The sequence below is a fragment of the Vidua chalybeata genome, chromosome 10 (genome assembly GCF_026979565.1).
Source record: "Vidua chalybeata isolate OUT-0048 chromosome 10, bVidCha1 merged haplotype, whole genome shotgun sequence".
Classification (NCBI taxonomy): Eukaryota; Metazoa; Chordata; class Aves; order Passeriformes; family Viduidae; genus Vidua; species Vidua chalybeata.
The window spans coordinates 24,985,258-25,006,513 of record NC_071539.1 but is presented as its reverse complement, the minus strand read 5'-3'; the positions used below and the strand labels follow the sequence as shown (position 1 = coordinate 25,006,513).

General features: G+C 41.8%; 1 protein-coding gene across 6 annotated transcripts in view; it reads right to left on the bottom strand.

Moving 5' to 3' along the window:
• Nucleotides 1–21,256, bottom strand: part of LOC128793205 (glypican-5-like) — a 434,089-nt gene that overhangs the window by 109,360 nt on the left and 303,473 nt on the right. For all 6 annotated transcript variants that reach the window (XM_053952307.1, XM_053952309.1, XM_053952306.1 and 3 more), the window contains one exon: nucleotides 733–883. In XM_053952307.1, the coding sequence (XP_053808282.1) occupies nucleotides 733–883 (151 nt within the window). The remainder of the gene's footprint in view (nucleotides 1–732; nucleotides 884–21,256) is intronic.

Sequence of the window (21,256 nt, the reverse complement as noted above, 5' to 3'; positions counted from 1 at the left end):
CCACATTATATTTACACTACGGTAAATTAAGCCAGTTACATTTTGGTGAGGTAAAATGAATCAGAACTCAGAGATGAGGTAAACCAATAATATCAAGTATTTAGAAACATCTTACTTTTTATTAAGTTACTGAAAGGATTTAACTGCATATTATATTGCCAGTATGTTGATGGAAGTTGTTAGATCTTGAAGCTGAAGCTGATTCTACACTTGATGACATATTATCCAAGTAATTTAATTAATAAATATTGCAGAATGCAATATCTGAGACTATCAAGAAATTTCATTTAACCAGCAGCTCACCACTAAGGAAAAACCCCACAGTATTCCTTATGTTTTTTTCAACATTGAGCCAACTCTGGATCATCCTTCAGTATAATTTTGCAATAAATAAATGTTTATGTTAACACTTCACATACTCTCTAAGGTCATCAATTTTCTATTTATCTGAAGGACCCACATTATCTAGGAAGGCTCTTCAGCATTCCTGTGATTCAGATTTCACTGCAGACATTATTCATTTTACATTTAAGTCTTTTATCTGCATGCCAAGTGTTAAATTATATTGGGTTACTGTCTGTATCATTCTATTTTTACTGCAGCTCTTCACAGATTAAGATTCAATCCTTTGAATTTAGTAGGATTTTGACAGCAATTCAAGCAGTGTTAAGTCTTACCTCTGTCCACCTAATTGTGAATCACAAATTTCTAAGCTCTCCAAGCTGTATTTACCTGCTGTGTGCATCCTGTCCCCGGACCCTTGGCAGCCATCCTCATCATCACAGTCTCCACTTGACTCCATCTCCTCACTCCTTCCAGCCCCACTGCCAGCATCTCGGGGACCCCATCTCTCCAGCTTCAACTTCGCCTTCTCAGCATCCAGCTGAAATGGAAGAAGTGACAAACCAACCATGGTCAGACTATTCACATGGTTCCTACCCCTGGCACCCTTCTGGTTTATACAGCAACAAACACTTTCTCATGCAGTTTCAAGAGCAGCTCCTCAAGTTGGAGGCTGTTTCTGGCAATGGCATTCAAATATTCTGGAATAACAGTGTATGCAACCAAATGTTCTGCACCATAGATGACCAGGGGCACTTATCAAACTTTTAATTGAAAACATCACATCTACCAGTACCACCACAGTGCTGTTCCCACAGCTGGTGAGTATTTGCTTCTTTTCTGCCAGGGTCAGGACTAAATGTGTGAGATGGAATTTCTTGCTGGGACTTGGATGTTTATTAGTTCTTATCTATGTCACAGTCTCACAAACCCTGAGTTCTACAGCATTTCACTCTAACAAACTAAAAATGGAGCCCTACCTCTCTCTCTATAAGGCCTTTTAAGGATAAACTGTCCAATTAAGAAATGACACCTAAATTATTTTTATTTTTAACCCAATAATGAACCACCCATGCCTGCAATGGGGACATTTCTGCCCAATTATACAAAACCACCCAAACCCATGGAGAATAAGGTGAAGAAGAAGGTGAAGAAGAACATAAAGAAGGAGCAGCCCCTGCCCTAAAACCTCCATCTTTCTTTATATGTATTACTATATTCTAAACCCTTAAACTCTTAAGTTTTCCACCCTGTGATATTACACACTTCTATTCAAACTCCACACCCACAATCCCAGTGCTATCATTCAATTTTGGAAGCTTCTCCAAGGCCTCAGGTCAAATGCAGTGTTCTCTTGGGGGTCGGTGCCTGTCAGCACAGAAAGTCTCAAATTCTCAGCAACCAGGGTTCCAGCATACAGCTGTTCCTTTGCCAAGCAGAGTTTGGGGAACACTTGCTAACGATGGAACCATCTGCCAGCTGTCCAAGTACTTGTTTTGAGGGATTTACAGTGACAAACTTCACAGCTGAGGGCATTTGCTACTTTTCATGATGGGCTTGGTCACTTGGAAACCTTGCCCCTGGATATGACTTTTAAGATGCTGCCACTTAAGATGCCTGTTCCAACTGCAAGTTGTTTATTAGATTTCACTTGAAATATTTCCAGGACTGAGCAGAGAATAAGAAAACCTTTTCTAAAATAAATCTAAATCTATCACACCAGGTCATGCTTGCTCTAACAACATATTTACTCCCCAACACTCAGCTTTTTTGATGTTTAGATAACTCTTTCTCCTGCTGTCAACATGAACAGCTGCCTACTAGTAGCACTGTGGAAATAAATGATTTTTCAGCTCACTGGTAGCTCCAAAAGATGAAAAATCCCATTTCCTTGGGAGTGAATCTAAACCCAGCCTTGTGCAGGTTATACCAAGAGCAGCACTACCTGGGGAAAAGAACAAAACCAAACCCAAATGGCTCAGACTAATAAATTGTGTTATAAGGCAAATATTCATCAAGCAAGGATGGTCCAGAAGCCTGAACCTTTCCCCCACACCTGAGGAGCGCTGACCAAATGGGAAGACTGTACTGCTCTCAAAGCCTCTGCACTGCTGCCAGACTGGATCTATGCAAAACCCTTCAGCACAAGTATCTTCCTCCCAAAGTACTTCAGACCCATTTCAGGCTTTGTGATCTGCTTCATCCCAGAGGACTGATTATTCTTGGAACTGAGCAAAATGTACTTTGAAATATAACACTTTGGAGATTCAAGCACTACAAAGGAGCTGTTCTGGGAGCTGTGGGTGAACTGGAGCACAGGGCTAATACAACTGTATTAACTGGGCTGAAAGGATGGTGATGGATGCAGCAATTTCTCTCTAGTAGGAAACTTTGTGTCACAGTCTCCTTCTTCTTCAGGTGCTGCTGCCATCCTCCACTCCGGGGCTGACAAACACTTGGAGCAGGGATCTGGTTCTGTGGAATAACAGATGCCAACTTCTACAAGGCAGAACTCAGGAAATTCTGCACCCTCTCACTGAAGAGTTCGGTTTGCTCCTTCTGAAGACACAAGTAACTGCACAGTGCAGTGGGAAGATCAGTAAGTGGGAGGAGAGGGTATGGACTCGAGTGGGGCAGCACGCTGAACACTCTCTAATTGTTACTGCATGTCTGGTTTTTATAAACAAATTCCTTAATGCTGAGCTTTGGCATTCACAGCCATAAAGACCGATGTCACGGCAATACAAAACAACATTTTTGTTAAACAATTGGAAAATTTTGCCTATGAGGGAGAAAGATAACTCAGTTCTTTCACAAATGTATTGTGTCCTGGTCATATTAGAAAAGACTCATCCATTCTTAGTTATAATTCTTCAGAATGAAAAGAAATGGCTAAGTGGCAAACAGAACAGACACAGAATTTAATAAAGGCTTTTAATGACTGTTTGCAAGTCAGAGCAGAAATGTTTACTGCCTGTTAAGGCACTCCTCCTTTGCAAAGATCTGATTTCATTCATTGCCCATGGCTCAAATCCTGCCCTCCACTCAAAACAAGCAATACTTGAACCAAATGGGCCCCAGCTCCAAAGAGGAAGCTGAGGTTTCCAGCATGGTGCACTGCAGCATTTCTGGATTCTGGTGCCTTCACTGCAGCAAGAGAGGAGCTGGAGCTGCATCTCCTCTGTATCTCTGAAGGTGCATCCAGCCCTTTCTTGGCTTGTTAGCAGAGAGGGGTCACCAAATGACCCAGAGCCCTGATATCCAGGTTCACCATTATCACTTCACATCAACTCAGGTTGACCTGACAACCCTTTTCACCTTGGATACCCTTTCACAGCCTCTTCACAACAGGGCTTTTATGTCCTGTGGTTACCACTCCCCTAGAACGATGGACCAGAGCCTGACTTTGTGCATCAGTAATGCTTTATCTATAAATAAACTCATTCCAGGAGATGGGATAGTGTAGCCTCTTCAATGAGGAGCTCCAGACACACCGAGCATCCCTGTTGAGAAGGCAATGTCACCATTTCACAGTGACTTGTGATCTAGCATCCTTCTCTTTTCCACATTCTGCAGGCACAGCTCCCTTTGGCAGTAGCCAAAGGACTCCAGTGAGATCAGTGTTTCAGGGCAATAGCAAAGCTTATGGCAGCATGTCCCAATCTCCTTTTTTTCACAGAATAACAGAAACCTGTCTCAGAGGCCTGAGACTGCACCCTGGAGGTGTTTAAAAAAAGCCTGGACGTGGCACTCAGTGCCATGGTTTAGCTGATGAGGTGTTAGGGCATGGGTTGGACTAGATGACCTTAAAGGTCTTTTCCAACCTAGATCATTCTGTGATTCTGTGAAAACAGCACCAACTGCATCGGGATGGACTGGGATGGTGGAGCTTTAGAAGACCATAATGGAGGACATTAGCCATCACTTTTTCCTCTCTGGCCCCAGGGGTTGGCTGTGGGCAGGGAATGCCTGCTATGCTCTGTGGCTGTGGTACCCAGCACAGGAGCTGGAGGTCATCTGAAGGTTCAGGTCATCTTCAGAGACAGCCTGGCAGACACAGGTCTGTTAACAACCTTGAACAATTCTCCAGGCTGCTGCCACCAAGCACAAATCCTCCTGCTTTCCCAGACGGCTGTAGGGAGAACCAGAATGCCTTGCCCCCGTTTAACACTGGGGAGCAGAGATGGGAGTCAGATGTGGCATTTCTATCATTGCTTAAGAGCCACTCTTAAAAATGCCTTATTTTAGTGGCTCTTTACCTGCCAGCTGACAAATGATGCCATCCAGCCACTCTGGCAACTCTGCACAGCAGCTCCTGCCTGGGAGTGCTCTGTTCTGGTGCTGAGAATTGATGCCTCTGTTAAATAATTGCAATGAATTTCAGGCTGGGCCCTGGAGCTTGTGCCTTTACCTTCACAAAGCATAAGACACCTGCTGCCTAAGATTCCAGGGAATACTGGAATCTTAACAGCTTAAAAAATTAAGTCTTCAAGTTTCTGCCATATGTGAAAGATTGTTTTTTTCCCTCTTGAAAAGGTTACATAAATAGATCAATAAGATTTGTACATTCCAATTGGAAACTGACTCAACTCAGGAATTTTCCCAACTGCAGTAAGCTTTGGATCAGGTTCATAAACCTTTGAAAGGTTTTTGAGAAACTATATACTGCTTCTGTGGGGAAGTTTTAGTGTCTGTATCTGACTCAGCTGAAAGGTAAAAATCACATATTACTATTCAGCTCTGAGTCACACACAGATGACTCTCCTGGATTTTATTTATTCCAGCAAAGGTCCCAGCCTTAAGTGACATTAAAAAAAACCAAGAAGTTCTGCTGACATAAGGTTTTCTGGGGAAGAAAGAATTCATATGAGAGTGGCTCCTGTCTTTCTCCCCTATTAATACTTCATGATGTAGCACACACATTCCCAGTCACATAAAAGAGTCCTTCAGACTTCAGAGGCCTCAGAGAGCCCCTGACACACAACCCCTGAGCTCTCCAAAACGAGTCTAACCCTAATTCTCACTCTGACACAGGTGTGGCAGAATAGAAATTCATTATCGTGGTTTTTTTATGAAGCCTTGTCCCACTTGAATACATCCACACCTTAATTAAATAATAACTGCTTCACTCCATGAAAACCACTGTAGAAAAAGGTGCCAATTTCTATCTGTTTCATTGATCAGTCTGTTTGCATCATATATGCATGTGTATGACTTCAAGCTGTAGGATAATAACCCCATTTTATCAGAAATTAGGTTTTAAAAATTGTATTTTACACCAGTTTCAGATTTCTCAGGTCAGTGAACACAACAATGAAAATATTCTCTCTGAATAAAGCCACTTAAAAGTTGTGTGCTTGGAATATTCAGAGAGAAATTCCATAGAATAATTGTTCCAGAGGGATTTGTTAATTAGTTTTCTACATGACAGATTGCACTGTGAATGCTTTTTCCTTCTGAGGAGTCAGCTCTGAGGTGAAATGTGACTTGTGTCCACTCACCATGTGAGCACACATTTCACTCTCTGGTGTTTCCAGTGGGAGGAAAAACCAGCTGATTGCACACTGCATTTAAGAACTGTAAGCTAAGCATGCTTTTTTCTCAAGGTACTTACAAGTAGATGCCTTTTTAAAAGTGCTCCAGTGACATAAATATGATTTGCAGAGACAAAGGTTTTGCCAGCCTCTGCACAAATAATGCACAAAGCCTCATCTTGAAAAGAGTCATAAATGACGCAATCCTCCCATTCATTTATTTAAAAATAAAAATAAAAAATCCTTTCTAAACCATTACTAGGTCAGAAATGACTACAACTGGAAAAGACAATGTGCCTTTGTTTTTGGCCTGTTATATACATTTTTTTGTTAGGAACTGACATACTGCTTTAGGCATAAAGCTGCATTTTACTGGTGCCTTGTGACTGAGCAGATGTTCTGTCATTTCACAAAACAATAGCAACATAACAAATTTTAGACATAACTGCCATATATATGCTTATTCCAAGTGGGACCTCTCTGAGATAACATTTATGGTTCATTTTCCTCCACATATGCTCTTATCTCCTTTATAAAAGCATGTGGCAGTTGCTTTTGTTTCTTCTTTTCATGTTATCTAGCACTCATCTATTACAATGTCAGTAACGAAAATAAACTTATTTAGCTTCAATTTTGTCAGACATTTTCTTTGGTTCATTCTTCCTTTGTCTCTACTTCACAAAAACTCAAAAAGGCGTTCTAGTTTCTTCAGGAAGTAGTATTGCTCAAGGAGGTTTCTCCTGCTGTCACCACAAACAGCTGCCTACTAGTAGCACTGTGGAAATAAATGATTTTTCAGCTGACTGGTAGTTCCAAAAGAGCTCCAAAATCCCCTTTTTAGCTGAAGGGAACAGGCATCCAACCTTCTGCAGCAACCAACACCCCCAGCCCTCCTTCTGCTGTTTATTCAGATCCTTCCAATAACCTTTCATGACACATCCTGCTTTACAAGTCACCTGGACACATTACAATAATTTAAATGAACAGCTATATGTAATTTATGGAGCACACTTATGGGCTGACAGTGGCTTTAGAATTTTGTTCATGTCCCTCCAGAGCAGACCTTTTCAGCTCAGGAACTGGACCAACACTGGTAAATTCCTTTGTTAAGTGGTTTTTCTCTCCAGCCTAAGCACCTCACATTTACAGACATTGATATTTGTATTTACTGTCTGTGCCCATGCTCCTAGAATATATAAGTATATATATATTTTATATACACTGAAGGGAAGGTTCTCTTGAATCACATGGAAACATGCTAAGTTCAAGTCCCAAAAAGTGGGGCCTGACACCTTCATTTGGCCTCTGCCTTAGTGTATCTCCACTCAAGCTACACACAGGAATTTCAAAGTTCTTTTTCCATTTTTGGCAATTTTTTCCCCATTTTTTTTTAATTTGTTCTCTCATCAAGTTTCTCAGAATAAACCTACCCTCTCTATATTGGTTTGGGACATTGTAGCTCCCCACAGAGCCACCTTTTGGATGAACTGCACCAATTTTTGGTTGAGCAGGACAGGCTTACAGATCCAGGAGCAGGAGGGTTACAGTGACAGAAAGCTTCCTTGAGATCACTGCATGTGGCAGGGAAAATGACACCGCTGCTTCTAATGTCTTTTCCATGTTGTTTTTCATCTTCTGCTTCATTCTAGGATTATTTTGTTCCAAGTATGTTGATTATTTGACCAACCCTCCCACTGTTTCTGAGCATCTCCAGTAGGAGCTGTACATCTTCTAGGAAGGTCAGGACTTGTTTTCTGATTTTATCCATCTTTTTTTAAGCCAAAAAGCTGTTGGAATTGGTGTTTTGATTTGTTTTGACTTGCTTTTATTCACATCAAACCACTAAATTACTGCTTTCAGAAGCAGCATCTGTATTCCTACAATGGCTTTAGATTCTTGTGGTTTCAGTGGAAGTTTCTTGCAATCATTCCTTTATTTTCTCTATGTTTCCCTCCTAATTTCATAGCTTTTCCACACACACGTTCCATTCTCTGTCACTGAGGCTTTGTATTTGCCCACATCTGTCTCTACCTGTGATTCCTTTTTGCTCTCCTGGTTTATGCAGACTGACTCATTAACCTCTTCCTGATATTTTTATTGCCAGGTGACACACCGGATACCTACAAATCCACACTTTCACTTATCTTTGACTATTCATTTCTTCTCTGAGTCCTTTCTCTAACCTGGCTGTGTCTCTCTGATTTCCTGGACATTCTACTGCAGATCCATCCCCCAGAGCAGAAGAGCTAAAAGCATTTATTTCTTCCTGGTTGGATTGCAAATGTTTCAGCAGGAATCTAAAGATGGTTTTTAGAGATTCACTTTGTTACGCTGCACAATTAATGCTTCTATTTTTTGCAGTTTGTGATTTCTGTTTTCCAGCTGCTTATCCGAGGTGAGCTAGGAGACTGCTAGCACCAGGATCAGCTCAATATTCACTAAATTAAATTACACAAGCTACAAATGTTCTCAAATTTACTGATTACACTGTGAAGGAGCAACAGGAATGTGCACTCACAGAATCTTAGCACTATTAGCAAGAGCTTCATAGTAACAGTTTGGGTAAAATGTCACCCAAAAAGCACTAATTGTGACAGATGCAAAGTGAGCACAAGTTAAAAAAAAAAACCCAAACTCATTCCAGTTAATAATGTGCTTAAACAGATGTTTAAAGAAAAGAAAGAAACTCTGATTTAAATTCAGCAAGTCAATTGGGGCAGGGGAGCAGCAGACACCTCCCCTTGATGTCTGGTCATGCTGTGGGGCTGTAACTTTTTGGTATTTTGTGATGCACTAAAGAAGATCCTTCTGATCTGGTATCTAATATGCCTAACTCAAACATAGGTATTGGGTTAATCCCTGCCACAGGTATGAATTTCACCTTTAGACAGAAAATGTAGTCCAGGGTTGCCCAAAAACATAACCGGCTTTTTAAGTTGCAGCACGTGTCGTTTGAAAATAGAGCATATGGCAAAAAATCTGTCGTGTTACACCAAAGACTCTCTGCATCTTGTTAAGGTAAAAAAAGAGGTAAACAATTGCAATAAAATCGTAATATTTTGTAATAAAAATGTAACATAAACATAATTATTGGTGAGGAATAGGTAGTAGTTGCTTACAAAAGACCTTAGACTCTTCAAAGTAGTTCACTTTGGGAAATAAAAAACCCTTTAGATGGCATAGTGTACTTTTTTCCAAAAATAAAACCTGCTTACAAAAGACCCTTTACCCTTCAAAATAGTTCATTATTTGGGAGAGGGTCTGTTTGATACAACAGCTTCAGAGGCAGAGGGTTGCTGAGAGTGCCCACAAGGTGGTGAGAATGATATAAAAATCCTGAAGTTTGGTTTAAAGATTAAGAATGTTAATGATCAGAAATCATAGGTATGTCTCTCTCTTTCCAGTGGACTCTTGCTTACCCCTCAGCTCTCTATGCATGATATTCACTACAGGATGGCTCAAGTTCCAAGTTTTGTATAGATAAAATATACTAAGATATTCTACTTTTATAAAATATACTATATTTTATATAGATAAAATGTTTTTATATATAAAATATATATGTAAAAATATACTATATTAAATATATAGACTATATTTTATGATATTAGATACATAAAATATTATATATACATAAAATGTACTATATTTTACTTAGTAAAATATACTAAGAGCCTGAGAAGACCATGCACAAAGATGACTGGGAGAATCTGGTTATTGCTGGTAAAAGGTATTTTGCCTTTCCCTTAAATGCAGACATCTCTGAGAATAAAAGAAGCACAGGAAAAAACAGGTGGAAACAAGCATTTTAACTATTAGAGTGATGAGTTTTGGGAGTAGCCTCCCACGAGGAAGGTGGGGACAAAAACTCTCAAGCATTTGCAAGACCTGGCTGAATAAATGGGTGATGTCACTGAGCTACATGTGGTATTCCAGGAGGTCTCTTCCACACTTCTATCCTGTAGCTCTACACTCCTCTGGTTTCTAATATTAGAACATTGATTTGTGAAATCACAAACCAGAACTACCCCCATTAGCAACTAGGAGTGGGTTTTTTTTCCTTGCTTCTCTGATTTCTATGTGGGAAAATTGTGTCCACCTAGCAAATTACACCCATTCTTTCTTCTAGGCTAAGAAGTGAAGCCTCTTAATTGTGCCTGAAGTCAAAATGTGGTTCAAAAAATGTATTCATTATTAGAAGGGCTTAACATGGTTTACAAATGAGCTCTGACTCATCAGGGTTTAGATGTCTAATAATAACCAAGGACCTTGTGTCTGATCAGACTTGGGAAGTGTGAAATGAGAAGTGCCCACAATCAGCAGGCTGGTCACACTCCATCAGCCCTGGAATGGCACCCTTCTGCTAGGCTGAATGTTTTTATGGGCTAAGTGAGTAAACAGTGGCCAATCTCAATTGTCTAAGGAAAAGAGCCAACCTTTCTCCTTGCTTTGTATTCTGACAGCAATTACCTTTGTTATTTGCTGAGGGAAATGTTCATGACATGCTCCAGTGCATGTTAATTCTGTTTCATGTTCTTGGATAATTATCTGTTTTCAAGCTCTATGTTGGGGAACATCATTTTCACAGTATGAAAAGTTTGACATTTCATTGGAAAGACTTGTGAACAATCAAAGTCTCTCATTTCTTGGTAGTGCTCAACAGACCCAGGCTTCAAATTTGACATTTCGTGTTAAAACATGACAGAAGCAGGGATCTGCTCAGGCTCCTCCACACTAAATCACAGCAACAAAGCACTAAAACACAACATGGAATGAAGTATGGAAAATATGGAAAGAAGATGGGTAATGATGTTTGTCATCCATTTAGCATGTATCAATGTTGGGAGCTAAATCACCATTTATTCATTACACAAGCTAACCAGCTTTAATGACATTGCAACCCAAAGCCACATATAAAAACAGTCCCCACTGTCTCAGGGCCACCATGGTTCTCTGAAATCCTGAATATCATAAATATGTTGTATTATTTAGAAAGTGCCACATGTACAGGAAAATAAAGAGAAATTAAGGATGGGAGCCTATGCTGCTATGAATCAGCAAACTGAATTCTGTGGAGCTGCTCCAGTTTATTCCACATGAAGGGCCAGCCCAGATTTTTTCTGTTTGGGAAAGCACAGTGCTGTAATAGAACAGACAAATGAATTTCATGTTGCATAAGTCTGACAGAAGAAAAGACTCTCCTTCCAGATGTTGTACTCCCACGGTTTTGTGGTAACATCTGAGGACATGATTGAATGCTTTTGCTAAATCATTTTTATTTAAAAAGGGAAGAAGAGGGAAGAAAATATACTTCTGCAAGCAGCAGCTGTCACTGGAGCTTTTTTCTTATGATTTTTCCTATGGCTTTTCATTGATAGCTTCCATGGAGGTTCTGTGCCCTCACAAAGACTGAGTTCACAGTACTTGTTTTTACCAGCAAGTGTCTCTCCTCTCAGAACTCAGGATCTGTTAAATTTGATTAAAATTGGCTAAAGAGTAGAAAATATCCAGCAAGAGTGGCAAGGCTGAGAGGCAGGGACACAGCAGAGCACATTACATAAGCCCTGTTTGTTTATGAAACCAGGTTAAAATACAACGAGAAGGCAAAGAACCAACTGCCCTCGGCAGACCAGCAGTGACATTTCTGGAGAGCAGGAAGAACTCTCTGTCTGATGCAGCTTTGCTTTTCCCCTCCCAGGTTTAAATTCCGTTCAGGCTCAGAACAGGCACAGTAAGTGGAAAAAGGTCAATGCATCGGTCTTCACAGAATATCATCTGCTCCTGCTGCTTTTTGAGAGCCACTAACAAGATAATCTGATCACAAAGATCAAAAGCTCTCTCGTGGTGCACTGGGAAAACTGATAACTGCATTCTCCTGTGCTGGATATCCTATAATTCAGAGCTGGGAACTGGCCCACATTTACCAGAGATGTAAAGTGGCTTTGAAAGTCTGTCTTTATCTCTCATTCACACTATATAAAGGAACTGATATTTCCTGGGAGAGAACAGGAATGTTCACAACAGGGCTGCAGACTTGTGCTACCAGCACTTTACTGCAGGACTCATTTAAGCCATTTCAGCACATCCAAGAAACCATCACTTGCCCTGATGTTTTACACTTATATTTTATACTTATCAATTCAGAATGTTTTCTTGGTAAGTGACTAAGCTCCCACTTAATCAAATAGAATAATTTTCACTGATGTACCTTCTGAGATTTCTGAATTTCTCCATTCCATTTTTTGTTTCACCAAAAATTTAGTTCTTTATTTAATTAAAACAATCATCCTATTTTCTCCATTGATGGGTCTAAATTAGATTCTGCTCTTGTACAGCTCTGCAGACCTCACCTAAATTTCAAGCAGTGTTTAAAAGGAGCAAAGAAAAGATGTCAGCTCTGCTAAAGACAAGCAAGAATTCTTGACTGGAGCTGGCTTCTATTAATGTTAAGACCTAGTTTGGAATAGGTGAAGACCCAGGAAAATGACCTGAGAACTACTAGTGTAAGACAGTCCATGGAAAACAAAACATTCTACTGATCTTGTATTCCCCCTTCTCAGCAAGATGCCCTCCATTTCATTTGTATTTCATCTTTTTTGCCCGTTCCTCTTCACTGCTTACTCGTGACCCACCCCTCTTCTTTTTGCCTTCTCATGGAACAGCATCCTCTTTCCTGCCTAAATGCAGTCATCATCCAGCTGAGCAGGAGGGCTCTTGGTCCCTTCTTTTTGAATGCATCATTAGGTTTTACATGTGGAAGCTCCTCTTCTCCTGGAGACCAGTCCCTGGTAGGCTGTAGCAGCTCTGCCCAGCAGACACTGAAGGCTGTGAGGACCCTTCAATCCTCCCACCTGCATCTCTTCCCTGCCTCGGATCTCTGGAGAGCAAGGTTGGCCTGCGTTTCATTTCGCTCTCTCACAGCTTTTAAACTGTTGGAACCCTGAATGCTGACAATTTGAGACTTTCTGTGCTGACAGGCACTGACCCCCAAGAGAACACTGCATTTGACCTGAGGTTGTGGAGAAAACTTCCAAAACTGAATGACAGAACTGGGATTGTGGGTGTGGAGTTTGAATAGAAGTGTGTGATATCACATGGTGGAAAACTCAGAGTTTAATGTTTTAGAATATAGTAATACATAGAAAGCAAAATAGTAATACAGTAATACATATAAAGTAATATATAGTAATATATATACATATAAAGGACATATATAGTAATATAGTAATACATATAAAGCGAAATAAAAGTATTAGGGCAAAGGCTAGTCCTTCTTCACCTTCTTCTTCACCTTCTTCCTTCTAGGTTTAGGCAGTATTGTGTAATTAGAGAAAAAAATTCCATATTGTGAGGCACAAGTAGTTAGTTATTGAGTTAAAAGTAAAAGTAATTTAGGTGTCATTTCTTAATTAGACATCCTTAAAAAACCTTGTAGAGAAAGTGATACAACTCCATTTTGTAGTTTGTTAGTAAAGTGCTATAAAACTCACAGCTTGTAAGACTATAATATAAATAAGAACTAATAAACATCTGAGTCCGAACAAGAAATACCGTCTCGCGATTTAATCCCAACCTTAGCAGAAAAAAGCAACAAAAATCCACACTGTACCACTCAGAATTTTCCTTTCTGCTGGATTCTCAGTGGTAACAAGGAGGAATCAACCCCAGGGATCTCACCACTGAGCACCAGCAGGTTTCCCCATGGCCTGGGAGCTCCTCGATGAGCTTGGCAGCAATGCAGTGCTCTAGAGGAGTAACGTGGCCTGGGGAAGCTCATGCATTGTCATGGACATGGTCCCGTGAAAGACCAGATTCATGCCTAATTTGGATCAGATGACCAAATACACAGTGGGCTTCTTGTTGTACTTCATGTTACGTTTCAGCAGGCATGAAATGACCAGACCCAGGTTCTGGGTCTTTGAAGTATTTCTGAGGTAATACAGCTATATTTAGCTGCTGAAACGTAACATGAAGTGCAGCAAGAAGCCCACTGTTTATTTCGTAACACAACATTTTCATGTTATTCAAGGTAAGATGGCTCTAGGACAGCTTATATTGTGCTTGTTGAGCACCCTATGTGGGTACGTGCCCTGCTGCCTCGGGCCTGCTCCGAGGGAGGGCTGAGGTGTGACTGAACCAAGGGCTGGTTCTGTGCCAAAGTCCTGCTCTGCTCCCACTGAGCTGCGGCCTGCGAGGCAGCACCAGGAAACAAACACCCCCTGGATAAGCTGTGGCCTCTGAACAAAAGAGAGGGCCCGGATTTCAGACCTGACAGCAAACACTGGGCCTGTCAGTTTTCCTTCCTGGCCAGGCCCTGCACTGCAGTGAAGGACGAGCAGTGGCACTGTCACCTCACCAGCTCACGGCAGCCTGCTCGCTGCACCTCTGACCCAAGGTGCGTGTGTGCACGCGCAGCTCTGGGAGGAACCATTGCTTGTGATGGCAAAAAGGACGATCTGAGCAAACAAAGGCACATGCCGTGCCCTTGTTGTCTCACCTGATGCCTGAGCAATCACATTACAGAGCCCTGATTCTGCCTTGGGCATTTTCCTAACCGTGAATCACAAAATACAAGACAGAGATGGCATGAAGAGACTATGAAGAATTCACCCTTCTGGCACTGTGGCCTCTTCTCCTTCCCTGGTGCTCAGACATGGCTGTGCTGAGCCCTGCCTGCTCTGGCAGCAGCCACATGAACCAGTGCTGCCTCCAACCCAACTGGGAAGGAGCAGCAGTTCCCAAAGAACGCCGGCACCACTACTGGGGGTGTATCTGGGGGAGTTGTTTGGTCTGGGCCTTTGAAGTATTTCTGAGGTAATACAGCTATATTTAGCTCCTGAACCCTGCTGTGTATTTGGTCATCTGATCCAAATTAGGCATGAAAAAGAAGGGATTTATCTTTAGTTTAACTTCAAAGCCGAGGCCACGGTTCCTGCTGTCAGGCAGGTAGGACTAGCAGTGATAGCTGTGATTACAACTGCGGGGGCAACACCCGCAGGGAAATCTGAGGCAGCTGGAAAGGCTCAGCAGCACTAATGCTCCCTCTGTCTCTTTTCCCTGGCTGCTGGGTAAGTTATGGGGCAGGCCAGGGCTATTCATTCCCATTATTCTGATGTTCTCAATGACCAAATCAAAGCCTGCTCACTGATTTCAGTCAAGGTGATCCCTCAAAAAATTTCCCCTCCTCAGTCCCCAGCCCTCCCCTTGTTGGCACAGGGCTCAACACAGAGACACAGCCACCAGCACTCACAGGGACATGAAGAGAATGGTGCTACAAGCCTTTTTTATAGAGCAAAGTGGGCAAAAAGCCACTGTGGGAATTGTGTTAAGACCCACCTCCACCACAAAGCTCTCTGTTGTGCTCTCTGTCACCCTCCCCAGAACTTTACCTGGCTTCCTGTATTTGCAAGCTCTGCAGGGACTGCCTACTCTTTTGGATTTATTACTAGCTTAGAGGGCTGTTCTTAGTTGGTGCCTTATTCCATCTATAATAAGCATGACTAATCATAATAATTAAAAGGATATCCCCCCTGCTTTTTGTTCTTTCATTGCTATACAGATGGTAGGTGGTTTCTTTATGTTTTCTATGTTGGGTTTTTCCTTTCAAATCTGATCTCACCACCTCTCCACTGCAATGTATGTATACAGCAGACATAAAAAAGTGCAATTTTAATAAGGGGAATGGCACTCAATTGTGCCCATTTTTATAAATCATGTTTCCTCTTACCCCACTTCTTTTGACACATTACACTCCAGGTAATGTGGAGCTATACCAGTTATGCCATGACAACACATATTGCAAGTTTTGTTGTGATTATTTAAACACATGGTGTCCTGATTCTTATTCATTTCAGCTGTTTTTTGTTAAAAAAGATGGCAATATGGAACCATAATGAAGGACCTTCTTGTCAAATTTAATCTTCAAGGAGGTTGGATTAATGTGAAGCACACAGCTGAGGTATCTGTGTTTTGAAGGGCCTGAGAGACTTTTTAATTGCTGCAATCTGTTGTGCCTCTCAGATCTATTTGTAAAGGTGTTCAGCATGGTGTGTGCTTTGCTGATCAGCTATTCTTCGTCTCGTAATGAAGAAATGTTTTGTCTTCTGTCAGATATTAGAGCCACTGATATTTAAATGTTTAAGAATGGGAAATGAAAGAATGAATATTAACAAAAGAATGAAAACAGCTATGATGATGGTTGGTAAAACATTGTAAGGTGGTGTTTGACTATTTTATTATGTTTTGTTTATCGCTCTTCTGTTCATCAGCCAGAAGCCCAGGAGTTTTCTTTCAACAGATCCTCTACTCTAATGCTTTCTAGAAAAAGGCAGTTTATTACCTCCAAATAAACTGTTACTATGGGCTACATACATATGGTTTCTATATCCTTTCTTTGGGTCTACAGTGGATGTTTTACATTAGTGGTCTCTCTCAGAAGTTTCCCTTTTTAATATGTCTCTAAATTGTCTTAATACAGGGAAATACACAACAATAGTTGATTATACCCCCTAATTCTTCTTAGTATTCTATCAAAAATGGAAATTTATGTCACAACATGGGTGGGACTACCACTGGAGCAGAAAACTTTCATAAATGCTGGTTTTATACTAATAATAAATTGTGCCTATATTATCTCCATAGTAATCTAATACTTAAAATAAATGTCCAGTGTAGAGTAGACCAAGTCACTGCTCACTTGTAAGGAAGGGGAAACTGACTGAAGCAACCACATTTTGCTATAATTTTCATGAAAGCTCCCTTCTCCCTGTTGTATTTCTCCCATGCCCTTCTGATGAGTAATACATATCCCAGATAAACACTCTAGAGCTTCTCCTCATCCATGCCATCCCTGCTGTGCTCCCACAAGCAAATGTCTCCTTCCCTTCTCCCACCTCTTTGGGGTCATTTCTTTCCCCTTTACCTGATCTCACACACTTTATTCTGCCTCCTCTCACTGCCTGCAAAGCCTCCATCACTGCAGTTTGCTTCTCACATCTACTCCAAGTCCCTTTATTCAGCTATGAAAGAGTGGAAGTACTCGGGGTGCTGATCTGGAGTTGCTGCCTTTGTTAACTTTTTTTGTACTACAACTCCCTTTGTACAGTGTCTTCTAAATTGTGGTATACCTGATCCTAGGAGCATGATTTAATCTCGTTTAACTCTTTGGAAGTTAGTGCAGCCTGCAAGATCAGAACTAACCACTCTCAGGCTACGCATTTTCACAGATCATATTAGTCAAGAGTTTTTTCATTTCTCGTTCAAGTGCCAGAACTGCCAATGGAAGGTGAGGACTAATGATCTACCTCCAGAAGAGAGCTTAATATTTAATGGTCCATGATCACTATTTAATTTGGATCAATCCCATACTGTATGCCATACAGGTCTCTCTCTACTGTTCCACATCTGTTAAATATTTTAGATATTTTAGCTTTATATTTATGTAGTTGAGGTGCAGTATAATAAACCCTGTTAAAATAAAGAGTGTATGAGGTTATATTGGGTATTCTGAGAAAGACAGATTTAGCAAGCTTAATGGAAACCATTCACTCCTCTGTGGAGACGTCACATTTGTTTCTCACAGTTTAGCACACTATGTTTAACTCAGTTTTTTCCATCAAAGGCAACTGATGTCTTCTAGCAACACATTCAGACATGGTTTCCTTGTTACTTCCAGCTTCTCCAGAATAAATTAATACGGCAGACAGTGGCATGCATGTGAAGAAGATCATTCCATATGCAAAATGATGTCTCCATAAAAACATAAAGGAGCAGATCTTCTGTCTACATTTACTGGAATCCTTCCTTCTAAGTTCCTACTGGGCTTCTTGCTAACATTTGGGCAGCACATTCCCATTATGGCTAAAAACTCTTGCTCTGATTTTCCTAAGCTTTAATCAGCCAGGAATGTCAGGCTAACACCACAGCAATGCCTCCTCATTTTCAGCCAATTGTTCCACAAAGCTTGAGTGTCATTAGGTGGATGAAGCATTACAGATGTGTCTCTGCCATCAGGCTTCTGTCCACAACCCTCTGCTGTCAGTATTTTTGCTAAAAACGAAGCTTTTATCCTCAGGAAAGACTCCTACCCTGAAGCAGGAAATCTGTCTTTACCAAAGGCCAAATTCCCTAATGATATTAGGGCAGGTTTAGATGAGTGAAGACAGAAGTACCCTCAGATCACATCCTCACTATTGTAATTGTGGACACCACAGTCTTGGAAGCAACTGAGAAATGCAGACCCGACCAACAAAATGTGGGAACAACTCCCACTCTCACTCCTCACTAAAGTGCTTTAAAGTGATCTCACTGGGCAGGGGTAGTGGGCAAGGCCTAATGATTAAAATGGATGACATAAACTTGGAATTTGAGCCCTACTAAAGCAAATATCATGATCCTCACAGACAGCTGAGGGGGAAGCAAGAACCCACTAAAAAGAAAGAGACTGGCAGACATATCTACTGTTTCCTATAATTTACATCATTAATCTTTAAACCAAACTTCTGCTTTATTTATTTCTGCAATTAAGCAGATTATTTCATCACTGGCTGTGCACAAAATTTGGAGGATTTAGTTAAGCTCTTAAGCAATTCTGAAATGTACTGTGAATACTTGTCCAAAAACGTGCCCATACCATATAGCATGGACAGGTAAGAGAGTTAATCAGAGAAGAAAAAAGCTGATGTTGAGGAGGAAATGCTCTCAGGAGACACAAACACAAAGCAAAATACACATTATGGCTTGTGTGAATTACTTACAGAAGCATTTGCTCTCTTATTGCAGCATTAATCTTTGCAGTGGTGGAGTTTATCCTCAGCCCTGTCGTGCAGCAGACAGGGAGCTGCAGGTCAGCACTGCCTCCTGCCCCCCTTCAGCCACTGACAGCACTGACCTCCTGCAATTTTTGCAGTTCAACAGTGTCTCTAGCAGAGAGAAGAGGATTTTTTCCATCTCTCTTACAAGTACCATTCAGACAATGCAGAGTTTCACTGGACCTCTGCCCCATATCCCAGAGTTTCCTCTCCTCTCCCCTTCCTTCCCACAAGCACAGGACCACACCAGCTAACCTTGGCCATGTCCACCCTGAGTGCCACAGTCCAGACCCTTGTACTCTGCTCCCATTCACATCAAGGTTCATGAGAACCTCTCTGCCCTCTGAACTTCTGCAGAAGGAAGGGCTGGATCAAGAAAATGTGGCACTACACAGGCACAGGTGCAAAATCCCCCTGACAAGCCCCCATGTTGCTGTCTGACCGTGCAGGGCCACCTTTGCAGGGCTAGGTTTTTGTCCCAGGTAGTAAATTAAAAAAACCCTTCTGAATCTTGGAGGTGTCAAACATAAAAAGGAGATAAACAACATCTGCTCTTCATAAAATAATAAACACACCAAACTTTTCAAGCTAGAGGCTTCCTGAACGCAAAGCACAGCCCCACATAATGTGACCTTCCAAAGGAGAATTATCACCTCCTGATATATACTTGCAATATCACATCTTTTCTGCATGAATTTCAAAGTGTATGATAATGTACTACAAGTCCTCAGAGCCAGAGTGAATTGCTGAATAGCTGGCTCGGGATCAAAATGATCAGTATGGCATAAAAATGGCCCTACAGGTTGAGAGAGGAATTCATCCAGCCTACTATTCTGCTCCTGATGGCGGCACAAACCTGATACTGCTCTGTGCCCCTTCAGGCAGTGTGTTCATCACCCTAGTGACAACAGGCAAAGGAACTTGCTGACTCCCTCCTTAAGGAGCTGAACTGTAGCTGGTGGTGAGTACTGTGGGACATGGGCCAGAGCAGGAGGTGTGACAGCCTCAGGGGGCTCTCAAGGGACAGAGGACAGGCAGCCTGTGGCCAGACTGCCTCTTCCTCCTCATGAACCTGCTGCTCTCCCAGCATTTAGGTCTGCCTGAGGGATTCCTCCCCACTCTGGGACTCTGAGGACCAGGATGGGCTGGACATACGGGTAGAGTTGAAAGCCATGAGGGAACTGCAGGTTGGAGCCCAACACCACCAGTGAAGTTTTTATCACTGCAGCTCTTGGAAACCTTCAGGTGAACATGTGCACCTGTGCCTGTCACATTGCTGTGTTCCTGAGTCTTCCCGTGGCCACAGTTCCCAGAGGGCATGTTTGGCATGGCAGGGCACTGATGCCTCAGAATTTTAGCTTGTATATTTTTCATGTATCTGTAATCCTGCAGTTCTTTAGTGTATAACTCTGAACTCCACACACAGTGTGAGCTGCTGCTTTCCCATTTTGGTCAGACACAGCAATTCCTCTCCAGGCCTGGCAGTCAAGGACACCTCACTGACTCAGCCCCACAGATGGAAACAAAAGTGAGTTGGGGAGAGTAAACTGGGGGTAAATTACTTCATTACCTGAAGCTGGAATTGGAAGATTAACCCCCAATATGCAAATGGACCAAACTTATAAAAGTGTGAAAACCTGTGACCTGTGGTCCATTTTTGGGTGTAGCCCCTGGGGGGGCTTAATCTGCCCTAAATGTACCTGAAGGCCCTTCAATAAATAGAACTGCTTTTTATTCCCTTAATTTTGTCTGGCCTCTGTTTTTAGGTAGCCCAAAACGGCATTGGCAGAGCTCCATGAGGGCTGTGATGCAGGCTCAGCTGGCTCTGCAGCACTCACTGCCACCAGCCCGTGTCTCCCCATGTCGCAGATACACCAGGATGCCTCCTGCAGAGCTCCTGCCAGGCTTTAAACACCACAGCAGCAGACCTGGTCCTGCTGAGCCTGCAAAGAGCCCCCACCAAAGGGCACACACCGAGAGCAGGAGAGAGCCCTGGATGTGCCCGAGTCCTGCTCCAGCACACGCCTGGGAGCTGGGAGGAAATGCAACGTAAAGTGTCCATTTGTAATCCCTGATAGCTCTCATAAAATAAAACCAGGGGCATAGAGGAAATGCCTGACTGGTAGTGTAAGCACTCATGTAAATGTGTGCAGGCTGGCAGGCTGATTTTCATCACTCAGGCTGCTCTATTCTTTGAAGATATGTCACTTGCCTGGATCATGCAGCTGTGTGTTTGAAGCTCACACTAGTTGAACAACATGATTTGTTCATGATCTTAATGTTTAGCCCTTTCACAGGAAAAAATTCCAGCACTTCAAGCTTTTGTGAGTCTGAAAGGCTCATTCAGTTTTTACAGTTCTGCCTTAGCTTTTCTATTTCAATTATTTATTTGAAGCCTGAACAGGCAATTTGATGAATGAAAGAGAGAGAGGGTGGACAAGAAAGCACACAAATATCACACTGTATATAATTTTGCCAATTATCACGCAACAGTCCTCAACCAGTTGAGAAGATTTAGTATTTTTGGTATGCTACTACACGGGGTTTCTTTCATTTTCTTGTTGATTTCCT